The sequence below is a fragment of the Equus caballus genome, chromosome 8 (assembly GCF_041296265.1).
Source record: "Equus caballus isolate H_3958 breed thoroughbred chromosome 8, TB-T2T, whole genome shotgun sequence".
NCBI classification, from domain to species: Eukaryota; Metazoa; Chordata; class Mammalia; order Perissodactyla; family Equidae; genus Equus; species Equus caballus.
Genome location: NC_091691.1, coordinates 26,012,676 through 26,024,995, shown reverse-complemented (window position 1 = coordinate 26,024,995; position 12,320 = coordinate 26,012,676). Strand labels below are relative to the sequence as shown.

Genomic DNA, 12,320 nt, shown 5'->3' with positions numbered 1-12,320 from the left:
AAGCAGCGCGCAGCCCGCGAAGGTTGGGGCTGGGCGCAGGGGGATCTGACGAGCTTGAGCCAATGTGACAGCCTTGGGCGTTCCCGCTAGAACACAAGTCCTCACGGTGCACGGGGCTCCAACACCAGGATGGCTGCTCCGTCTCTGACCCTCCTTGACTGGCCCGCCCAGGTCCCAGCGCTCCATCCCAGTGACAGCCCCCAAGCCTGCTTGGCCAGCGCTAGCCGAGGACGCCAGGGCTGCCTGCGCTCCCTGTTTCTCTGGCTCACGGAGACCTCCCTGCCTCTTGATCACCTTCTCCTCTGCTCCTTCAGGCCCAGCACAAAGCCACCTGCCCGAAGGTGGCCTGCCGCCTCTGTCCCTCGCCGGCTCCCCGCTTCGCTGACTTGCTTCAGGACACTGATCGCAATCTGAAATTTCACCCCCCTCCGGGCTCACTGATGGTCTGGTTCCACTCTCGAGAATGTTAGCATCTCCCCGAGAGCTGCGACCCCAACATTTAGACCAGGGCTTGGCTCACAGCAGGCACACTGGGTTGAATAGCGTCCCTCCTAAAATTCACGTCCACTCGGAATCTCAGAATGTGGCCTTATTTGGAAAGAGGGTCTTTGTAGATGCAATTAGCTAAGATGAGGTCAGACTGGGTTAGGGTAGGCCCTAGACCCAATGACTCTGTCCTCATGAGAAGGCCATGTGAAGACAGAGACACAGAGGGAGACGGTCACATGATGATGGAGGCAGAGGTCAGAGGGATGCAGCTACAAGCCCAGGATGGCCAGCAACCACCAGGAGCTGGAAGAGGCAGGAAGGACCCTCACCCAGAGCCGTCAGACAGAGCACGGCCCTGCTAATGCCTTCATTTCGGACTCCTGGGCTCCAGAACCGTCAGAGAATAAATGTCTGTCGTTTCAAGGCAGCCCGTTCACCGAACTTTGTCACAGCAGCCCCAGGAAAGGAGCACGGCACGTGATCACTAGCATGCTGACGCACCAACGGCTCCCCCAGGCGGCCTTCTCTCGGGTTCAACTCCACAGCCAACAAGCAAGTGTTAACGGTCGGCAGCATGCAAAGCCTGTGTGGGCCCTGACACCACGAAGGGTCCCAGCCCCCGGAGAGTTTCTTGCTGGAGCAGCAGGAGGACAGATGCCTCAGGAGGGAGCAGGACACAGTTGGAGACCATCAGAATGGAAAAGCAGGCCGGAAGCCCTCAGACTGTCGGAGTGCAGGAGAGGGGCCTCGGGAGGCACCACCGAGGGAAAGGGAGGGGAGCTGGGCTGGGAAGGAAGGAGGCTGGAACAATTACAGGTGATTCAGCGCGGGCCGGCACCTGCGAGAGGGCCAGTAAAGCCCCAGGTGCAGGACCAAAAGGGGGGCTCTTTCAGCCAGGAGAGCAGGCTGGAGGCGGGGCACTCCCTGAAGACTTCTGGGCAGCGCAGGGACGGATAAACAAGTGGTGCTCTGGAAAGCTGAGCATGACATCATGCACGACAGATGGGGAGCAGACCGTGTGGGGGCATCTATCAACTGTGCCTGCTCGGCACTCATCCCCGTCTGCTGGCCATCCCCCGATCTTCCTCCCGAGACCTTCCCCTCCATCACTTTTGGCAGAGAGCTTTGGTCTGGGTCCCACCCTACCCTCTGCCTGGCTTGTCAATGTATTCCATCCCTATGGCCACTGGAATCGGTTCAGGGATGGGCATGTGACCCTTCCCAACTATAGCCAATTCTGGGAGCTTTGTGGGAACCAGTGGACAGAGCCTGCTGCCTGAGACTGAAGCCCAAACAGGAGACAGCAGAGCGAAGAAAGGGAAAGAAATAGATTCCAACTCACACACTGGAGTGCCTAGATCCAGCTGTGCCTGAAGCCAGATACATCTGGAATCAATGAATTTCCTTTTAAGCTTAAGCCATCTGAGCTCAGTTTCTGGCATTTATAACCAAGATGGTCCTGATCAGGACAGGCAGTCTGGAGGTAAATTCCCAGATGACGCTACCTCCAAAATTCCGAGTAGGAGCAAGGGGACCCTGGTAAGAACAGCAACAGGTGGGAAAGGCACTAACCATGGGGGTGGCAAACAGGTCACCCTCAGTACACACTATAGCCTGGGCATTCGGGGAGGGGGTCTCCTGGTCGTGAGCTTCTTCAAGGGAGAGGCTGAGTCTCATTCATTTCCTGGCCCCCCACACACTGCCCCATCGCAGTGCCTGACAGGAATCTGATACCCAGGAAGGATCTGTATTGGACAGATGAAACCATGAAATAACAGCTTCTTTCCAGGCACTTCCAATCTAGTTTTACCACGGGCACGCCAACTCAGCAAGCATCTCAGAACACATATAAATCCACACAGGGAAAACTCTGGGAATATAGAGTCTTTAAAAGGAGGATGAAAACAAACTGGGGCTGTGCGGGAAAGAGGCCTTCGATCAGAGTTCTGGAAGAAGAAACATGGAGAGGAAGAGCAGAGCAAAGGATGCGAGAGCATAAGCTACTGCATGAGTCACGTGGGCTTGAAGAAATGATGCGGGGGGGCAGGGGACGCGGTGTCATGAGAAATGAGGTGGGTGAGATGACAGAGCAGGATTGGCAGGGACCCGGCAGGGCCAGGCTGCGTATTCAGCATTGAACTAGGCAGAGGGGAGTTGCCACAGATCACCGGGAAGGCACCTCTATCAGTTAAGTTGCTTTTGTTGAAATCAACGGAAACCGACAATGACCAAGCTAAGCAAAAAGAGAGAGTATTGGAAGGAGTGAGGGCAGCTCACAGAACGGAAGACGTTGAACACACAAATCAGGGCAGCTCCAGAGATCCGGGCCTGCACAGCACTGACGTGGAATACAAGAATTCTATTACCTCCTGTCTTTACATTGGCTGATTCAAAACATGAACTCCAGGGGAACGTCCAGGTGACCCAGCCAAGGGTGGGATAAGCCCATGCTGATGGCATAGACTGGGAGCAAGGGACAGGCAGGTTGCCGAAGCCAACTTGGCGTGCCATGCCCAGAGTAATTAGACAGGGGTCCTGCACCCAGGGCCTGACACAGTGCGACTGTCATTGAGCCAAGATCATCCTCAGAAGCAATGCAGATACGGGCTAGAGTGAGGACAGGCAGAGGTGGCAAGGAAGGCTGAGTGGCTCCTGCAATAATCTGAGAATGAGCTGGGGAGGACATGATCGGAACACAGGATTCTGAGAGATGATAGACACAGGAGTCCAAAGACAGAGAGCGGGGTTAGAGGTCAGGGGCAAAGCTGCAGCTTAGGAGTTATCCTGTGTGAGAGATTTGTGAGAAGGTCAGCTCCTCGGGAGCAGGGGACAATGGAGATGAGGAGAGCGCTGGGCCAGGAAGATCGGGGGAAGGGGCCTGAGAAAGAACCTAGAACAGCTTCACAGAGAACCAAGGAAGTCCCAAACAAATGATGCTAAAGCTGACAGCATGCAAACCCTAGTGACGCAGTTCCCGGGCTCATGGAGGGTAAGAGACGACTTTCCACAGCCTGTCAAATCCTCAAGGTCCCCGCTCTGGGTCCCGCATAGGGCAGGGTCTCCGTGCTCACAAAGGAGGGCTGGACACTAACTCAGAAAAAAATAGCAATCAACGGGCCCAAAGATGACACTCTCAGTGTCTACAGGTGGCTTCTCAGGGATGTCCCCTGGGGAGTCCTGTCCTGTTGAGGGTCCCGCCCCCAGCGCTGGTCCCACACTCACCTATGGCTGTGTTGGTGGCAATCTCCTCCAGCAGAGCCTCGCAGGCGGCCGACTTCTCCGCCAGCACGATCTTCTGCTCGGCCAGCTTCTTGTTCAGCTCGTCGAGCTGAATGGTGGCCTCCTTCAGCTTGTCCAGGCCCCCTTCCAGACGCTTGCACTGAGCTGCGAGGAGAGAGCACCCGCATCCGTCATCCAGGCGGGCGCCGCTCCCAACGCACCGGGGCAAGCATTCCCGTGGCCTCCACACAATGCGTCCAACTTGGGCTCACCAGAAAAAAAATCGTTTCCATAAGACATCCAGCATCTTTCAGCACCTCCACTGCCATACTGAGGCGGCATCAGCTAAAATGAGTATGTTTCTGAAAACAGTGCTCCACTTGGCCAACAGCCAGAGTCAGAGCATTTTCAAAAAGCATTTTCCAACAGAGCATGTTGCCGCCATCAGTCAACATCTCTAAAGCAATGAAAATTTAGAGCTACAAAGTGCAAGACCCCACACTGAAAAATAAAAGTGAGAGGGAGCCAGGGCCCTGCCCACACAGAGTTACTCTGAATGCGGAATTCAAACGCGCTTCGCTCTGCCTGAATCCTGAGGATGCCTCATCTTGCTTGGAAACATCTGCTTAAAGTAAAGATCAGGGGCCGGCCCCACAGCCGAGTGGTTAAGTCCACGCGCTCCACTTGAGCAGCCCAGGGTTTTGCCGGTTCAGATCCTGGGCACGGACATGGCACCGCTCGTCAGGCCACGTTGAGGTGGCGTCCTACATGCCACAACTAGAAGGACCCACAACTAAAATATACAACGATGTACCGGGGGGATATGGGGAGAAGAAGGAAAAAAAGAAGAAGTTTAGCAACAGATGTTAGCTCAGGTGCCAATCTTAAAAAAAAAAAAAGGGGAAACTTGAGCACAGGGATCCTTACTCGTGAGTAATAACAATTTCTGTTAGCCGTCCCATTTCCAAGTCTTACCTATATTGTACTGAGTTTTCTCATCCAGTAATTTTGAATACGTGTTAATAAAATCAAGGTAATTCTTAGGAGTTACGTAGTTGCTGCGCCTCAGTTTCTGTAGAAATTGTTTGCTGAATTCACCCACGGATTCGTGGACCAAAACTACATGTTCCACCAGGTCCTCTATGTTTTCTACTGGGATCATTGGATTATCCCCTGAAGAGAAAGAAATCGAAAAGATCCCTCTTAAAGAAAGAGAGTGGCTCCTCACAAAGTGGACCAGAGAATCCCCATATGACCCGACAATTCCACTCCTAGGCGCGCACCCACAAAAGCTGCAAAGTGGACTCAAGCAGATTCTCGGGCACCAATGTGCACAGCAGCACTATTCACAACGTCCAAAAGTGGAAACGACCCAAGCATCCGTCGACAGATGGATGGACAAACAAAATGTGGTCCATCCATACAGTGGAATATTATTCAGCCTTGAAGAGGAAGGGAATTCTGACACGGGCCACAACAGGGATAAACCTTAAAAACAGGCTAAGTAAAGGAAGCCAGACACAAAAGGACAAATGTTGCATGATTCGACTTCTATGAAATCTCTAGAACAGGTAAATTCATAGAGACAGAAGGCCGATTAGAGGTTACCAGGGGCTGGGGACAAGGGAAGAGGGAGTTAGTGTTTAAGGGGGACGCAGTTTCAGTTTTACAAGATGAAAAAAGTTCTGGAGATGGATGGTGGTGATGGTTGCACAACAACGTGACCATAATTAATGCCACTAACCGTACACTTAAAAATGGCTCTAATGGCAAATTTCATATTATACATATTTTACCACAATAAAAAATACAAAAATGTTTTAATAAAAAAAGAAAAGAAAAGAGCAGTTATCCTTGTCGTGGGGTTCTTCTGGATGGCAGGACCGATCCGTGCTCTGGCAATTTCTCTGAGAACACAGAAAGCCAGTTCTCTCCCTCCGGGTGGAAAGGTCTGCTTCCCAATGGCCAAGACACTGTGCGCACAGAGGCTTGGGACTTCAGGAGAGGAATTCACCCAGTGTCCCCGCGGTGTCCCCCACACCCAGCACATATGGAACACAAGGTGGGTCTTCCTATAAGTCTGCTGGAAGAATCGGTGATCAGGACCGGTGCCCAAATCACATCGCTCGATTATCTCACCGATTACAAAATCCTGTGACCCCAAAGCAGAATTTGCCTCAAAGTAAAATGAAGGAAGGAAAGACTGACCAAAAGCACCCATTCACCCAGATTCTGCAGATCTGATCTTGAGTTATAACGGGGGTGAGCAAACCACAGTCCACAGGCCAATTTGATGGCATGCAGGGAAAACTCGGCCTCACAAATACCCATACTCTGGGGCACAGTCATCCCAATTCTAGAGAATCTATTCTAAGAAAAATTATTCTAAGCAAATTCCATGCGGCATTATTTACAACACCGAACCATTGAATTTTGAAAGCAAACCTAAGTGCTAACACGTGGAGACAGCTAATACCCCCGTGAAATAGAACCCATTTAGGCTGTGTGAGCCCCGCCGTCTCTGCCGCGATTACTCAGCCTTGTGGTTGTAGTGGAAAGGCAGCCAGAGTCTGTCTGTTCATTAACAAGAGTCTCTGTTCCAATAAAACTTTATTTACAAAACAAGCAGTGGGCCCGCAGGCCGTGGTTTGCTGACCCCTCCTTTGGATGACACGTAATTAATTTTTATGCTAAATTGTCCTTGCAAGTCCCCTGAAATCCCTTTGGACTAAAACACAATATAAACCAACAACACACTAATAAACTAAAAAATGATTCATGGCTGTGGGCAGTAACAGTGAAGGAATCCACTGAACCAAAATTCAGTCAGAAAAGTGATAAATTACTTTGTTATACCACGAATATGGGCCCCATATTAGGTGTCACTTACCTAAAAATGACTTAGCCACTGCATGCAGGGCTTGGGGAGGCCAGGGCATGAACCAGTCAATACCAGTGTTATTTACCAGACCTTGAAACACAAGAGAGATGAAAAGATGATCACTCTGCAACCCCGAGACACTGGAGAGCATTGACATCGTCTTCAGTGCCCAACACATCAGTGTCCGAGGACATTCACCAGAAGAGCATCTCTCAACCCCAGCACCGCTGCCATCTGGGCCGCATAATCCTCTGTGGTGGGGGCTGTCTGCATTGCGGGCTGTTTGGCAGCGTCGCTGGCCTCTACCCACTGGGTGCCAGTAGTCCACTCCCCCCAGCCAAGTTGTGACAACCAGAAAGACCTCCAGGCACTGACTAATGTCCCCTTGGGGGTGAAATCGCCCCAGCTGAGAACCTCTGTTCTAAGGGCAGGTCCTGCACCTTCCGCAAGGCTGGCAGCATTTCCCCAAATGGAAGAGAGCAACGCAGCACTCCCTCCAGGCCCTGTCCCCAGGGACCACGAGCATTTCCTCATGTCAGAAGGACATCGCCCACCTGCCGGCAACAGGAGAGCCTGCTGGCAAGCGTGAGGGGCCGAGCGGGGCTCGTCCTACACTGCAGGGCCCGAAGTTCAACCTAACGACCATGCTGTGTTCTCCTTTGCAGGTGGAACCTGAAGACGTGCATGGCTCCCCAGAGCGCACGCCCTGCAGAAGGGGGAACAGAGCTGCAGGCTGAGCTCCAGGGCACCTGGGAAATTCCTGCAGCGGGTCCTCAGGGTGTCCCCCACCGGCGACATGCCCAGGACAATGTGCAGGTTATTTGCACTCTTGTTCACGAAGTACTGCCACACAGACTCCTTGGCCAGGCCCGTCCCGTGCTTCAAAGCTTCTTGTCCGATCTGACTGAGGATGGACTCCTTCTCCTCTTCTGGAAAAAGTGCAGGCACGATTCCTAGGAAACAAAGAGACGTGGAGTGTGTCGGTCTCAGGGCCATTGTCACTCTAGGCACTGAAGTGACGACACGCAGTGTCTCAGGAAGAGCCGTGGGGGCCGAGTCCAGAGAGCTGGGCTCGGGGCCCGACTCTGAGACCTAAGGCTCACTGGCCGTGGGGAAATCCCGCTGAGCGTCAGTCTCCACAGCTGTGAAACGGGAATAACAGCTGCCTCCTGCTTACCTGGAGGGTTATCATGAGCATCAAAGCAAGGACTCTTCACCTGGGGACAATTTCACCCCCAGGAGACATCTGGCAGCAATTGAAGACATTTTTGGTTGTCCCGAGTTGTGCCTGGGGGTGTTGCTAATGGAAGCTAGTGGGCAGAGGCCGGGGATGCTGCCAAGCACCCGCAGGACAGCCCCCCACAGCAAGGAATGATCCTGCCCCTAATGTCATTAGTGCCAAGGATGAGAAACCCTCTGCAAAGCGTGAGGGCTCCAGAGAAGAAGTATCTGATCATTTGGGGTGCCATTAAATAGGCCCCCAGCCCTCTCCATAGAACACACACCCCAAGCCCTGAGGGGGTCTACAGATACAAGAACAGGGCTGACGTTTACAGCCCCACTTACAAGTTTGCGACCCACGTGTGAAAAGTCTGATACCAACCCAAGAACATGTGTACTAAATGTCACATAAGTAGCCTGGGTCGTAGGTGTCCCAGCTTCAGGGGACAGGAAATGCCCCAGTGAGGAGGCTTCCTGGAGGAAGGAGACCCTGCGTGTTACCGGAGCTAAAATTTGGAGCAAGGCGGAGCTTGGCGCTGGCCTGTTCTTGCCCCCTTCCTTGTCATGGGTCCTTCTGGTCCTGTGGAGAATCACGTCTCATCCATTCTAGGTCTGGATGTGGTCTGGGTGGCATGACACTACCCTAAGTTGCCCAATCAGAAGCCTGCATCACCCCAGCCAATGTGATTGGTTCTGGGACGGGCATGTGATCTGAGCCAGCCAATGAGAGCCCTGCCAGGCACTTTGCCATCACTCTGGGGAGGAGAAACCTTCATTCAGCCAGGCTAAGCAAGGAGGATGCAAGCCTGGGGCTTTCTAGTGCCATTAAATTACTTTGAGAGAACTCAAGAAGGCAAATAAAAGACAAAAATAGTCAAGCCAAGAGTGAGGCGGAGACCAATTTGTAATATCATTTGGGCACCTGAATCCAACTGTGCCCCTGGACTTTTCAGTGTCACGAATCAACACCGTCTCCTTCATTTTCCCTTAATTTGATGTAGGCCAGTTTGAGCTGTGTTTCTGTCACTTGCAACCATGGAGGGTGATAAAGAGAGGGAGAGAGAGAGTGCCAGGCAGGAAGAACAGCATGGGCAAGACACAGAGGCAGGATGCAAAGCGTGTGCTGGGAAATAAGAAGAACGAGGAGCCCCGGCTGCAGAAGCAGGAGAGGTCAGTCCCCCGAGACCCAGACCATCGAAGGCTTCGGAGAAAGGGAACAAGTGACATGTGCAGAAAGTGGCATTCTAGGAAGCAGGAAGATCAATACGGAGATGTCTGTGAGAAGTCAAGGTCAGACATAAAGCAGGTCTGGCTCAGACGGATGGTCAAGGTAACGCAGGAGAAAGGACAGGCTTCAGAGGCGAAGCAGCATCGCTAAATGCGGGAGAGGTTAGGAGTCGACACCCTCCACCGTTTGGGCCTCCTGAGAATTATGGAACCACTGAATAAATGGAGGAGTGCAGGCGAGAGCCCCATCAGGACTGAGAAGCAGCCAGATTCTGGCTAGGTGGACTTTTTTTACTCTCTTTATACCATTTCAAATTAGTACAATACATCTTTTTAAATATCTCATGGGCTCCGGTACAGAAGAGAGCTGACTCAGCAGGCCTGGGGCTGCACTCCCTACAAAGGCCTGCTTGCAGGGCTGGCCCTCGCCTGGCATTGGGAACTTAGATTTCGGGAGGGTTCCGACCACGCACTTATTGATCTTGGGCTGCTGGCCTCCAGAACTGTGAGGTGATAAATTCTTATCTGTTTGTGCCGACCACCCGCTTTCCCTCTGGAAATCTGCCATTTGGTAAATGCCAGGCAGAGGGGCTGATGTGACCAGCCCCCAGTAAACACCCCGGGCGCTGAGTCTCCACTGGGCCTCTCTGGTAGGCGACACTTCACACGTGTTGTCACAGCTCATCGCTGGAGGAATTCAGTGCATCCTGTGTGACTCCCCTGGGAGCAGTTTCCGGAAGCCTGAGCTTGGTTTCTCCAGACTCCACCCCACCCGCCTTTTCTCTTCGCTGATTGTCCTTCGTGTCCTTGTGCTGTAATAAATCACAGCCGTGTGCAATGCAGGAGACAAAGACCACTCGCCCCTGCTTCCCTCCCACCTTCTCAGTCTCTGGCTCGTCCTCCTCTTCTCCCTGAATTCAGTCCTGGAGTCGCTTGTTTCTCACACCCTCCCCCCCAGATGACTCCATCCATCCCCGAGGTTTGACAAACCACAGGTCAGTGACTCTGAAACTGACATCTCCACCCAAGCCCCTGTTCTGAGAAGCGGACTCGTGTATCCAACTGCCTGTCTGTTAGGGGTTGAATTGCATTCCCCCAAAAAAGTATGTTGAAGCCCCCAGTACCTCGGAATGTGACCTCACTTGGAAATAGGGTCTTTACAGAAGTAATCAAGTTACAGTAGGTCATTAGGGTGGGCCCCGATCCAATATGACTGGACACAGAGACAGACACACTCAGGGAGAACACCAAGAGAACGCGAAGGCAGAGACGGGGTTGGTGCGTCTACAAGCCAAGGAACGTCCAAGACCAGAGGGAGTCACTCGGAGAGAACGGGGAACAGACTCTTCCTCTGAGCCCCAGAGGGACAATCCTGCCAGCAGCTTGACCTCAGACTTCCGGCCTCCGCAACTGTGGGATGGGTAATTTGGGTGGTTATAAGCCTCCACTTTGTGGTACTTTGTTATGTCAGCCCTAGCAACTAATTCACTATCTGACAGCCCATTGGGATTTCTCCTAAGTGTAGCAAACCCCACCTGCCCCGAATGGCCCAGCCCCGACCTGGTCTCCCCGTCTTAGTAAATGGACCACCCATCACTCCCACAGGCCAGGCCCTTCCTCACTCGCCCTCCTCCGATCCATCCACCTCCTCATATCTCGTGAATCCACCCACTTCCCTCCATTCCTACTGCCCCATGCTTGTCCAAGACGCCCTCATCTCTCACCTGCACCTTGGCGGTGGGTCCAAACTGGCCGCCCTCTCCTGCTCTCCTCCTCTAATCTAGCCCCACAGGGCAGCCACAGGGATCTTTCACAAACGTAAATCTGGATCATGTCATTGCACAGAGAAGGAAATCTCATCTCCTGTCAGTGACCCGCCAGGCCCTGCGCCACGTGGCCCCTCCACCTGGTTTTGCATCCCTCCCGCCAGCTCCCCACGCTCCCGCCACGTGGGCCTCTCCCCACATGGACTCTTTGGTGCACACTGAACCCTCCGCCTGTCCTGCTCCTGCCAGCACCGTTCACCTGGCGCGCTCCAGCCCCCGTGAGAGCCTGAATAATGGCCTCCTCGGGAGGCAGTAAATGCTTAAAACACGTAACCATTCTCTCAGGCGGCCTCTGCTGGAGGCCGAGCAGCCCCTGCAGTACCTGACGTGAGCATGTTGTTGATGAGCTCCAGGAAGCCCTCCTCGGCCACGTGGGCGTCTGTGAACAGGAAGATCATCGTCTTGTTCTCCAGGCCCAGCTTCAGGTACAGGTTCTTCAGGTCGTCCCGGAAATTGTTCTCCGAGTAGCCTCGGCTCAGGAGGATCTCAAACACCTGCCGGCATGGAGCACAGCATCCCGTGAGACAACCCACCCGGGGAGGGGACTCCAGCCACCTGCCGGGGGCAAGCACTGCGCCATGAAACGTGCGCTCGGACCCTCAGACGAGCAGCTGTCCACGAGGGACCAGTGACAGCAAGAGCAGATGGCCTGGGCCATTTTCACAACACACTGCTGAGTGAGAAACGCAGGATGCAGTAAAGTATAACGTCCCTAGACACTGTGTGCACGCACACACATGTGGGAGGGTGAGAGTGCGCAGGCAGCAGAGTCTGCCCAGACGGGATTATGGGAGTTTGGCGGGAAGAAAACCCAAACAGGGTACAGAAAGGCCCCCTCGTCGTGAAATGAGTCACCTGAGTCCCAGCCAGGGAGGCAAGCGAGCAGTGGGGCTGCGGGGAGCGGAGCCCATGGGCCCAGGGGCAAGGCAAAGGAAACAAGGACGCACGCGCGAACACACCCTAACGCGTGCATAGTCACAGCTGCGAGTGTGACTGACGTTAGACTGTGGAAGGTGTGCAAAGAAACTGAGCAAGAGGCCACTTTAAACTCTTAAATGACACAATCCTATCACACACGAAATAGACATCCATGGCAATAAGGACTTGCACTTAAGTCCCGTCTTTCCTGGCCAAGGGCTTCCTCTGGCTCAGATGGAAGCGCCAGCCAGCCGTCAGCTCTGAGTCAGCGCGGACTCTTCGGCGACTCCAGATCCCTGGTTCGCTTCCTCCCCTCAGCCCCGCTCACACACACACACACACGCGCGCGCGCGCGCACACCCAGGGTCATGGACGCCCCTCTCACTCTCCCATATACTCTCAAACACGCACTCACAGCCACCTGAGGCATTCACACACACACTGTCACTCACACACTTTCACACTCACTTGCACAGCCACTCACACACATTCACACTCACAGTCACTCTCACACACACACATGCTCTCAAACATTCAGT

General features: G+C 53.5%; 1 protein-coding gene across 1 annotated transcript in view; it reads right to left on the bottom strand.

Annotated features, from left to right (window-relative positions):
- Positions 1 to 12,320, bottom strand: part of DNAH10 (dynein axonemal heavy chain 10) — a 137,770-nt gene that overhangs the window by 25,829 nt on the left and 99,621 nt on the right. The window contains exons 52-56 of the mRNA XM_023647299.2: positions 11,186 to 11,357; positions 7,339 to 7,542; positions 6,599 to 6,679; positions 4,684 to 4,881; positions 3,712 to 3,873 (exon numbers count right to left, since the gene is read on the bottom strand). Coding sequence (XP_023503067.2) covers positions 3,712 to 3,873; positions 4,684 to 4,881; positions 6,599 to 6,679; positions 7,339 to 7,542; positions 11,186 to 11,357 — 817 coding nt within the window. The remainder of the gene's footprint in view (positions 1 to 3,711; positions 3,874 to 4,683; positions 4,882 to 6,598; positions 6,680 to 7,338; positions 7,543 to 11,185; positions 11,358 to 12,320) is intronic.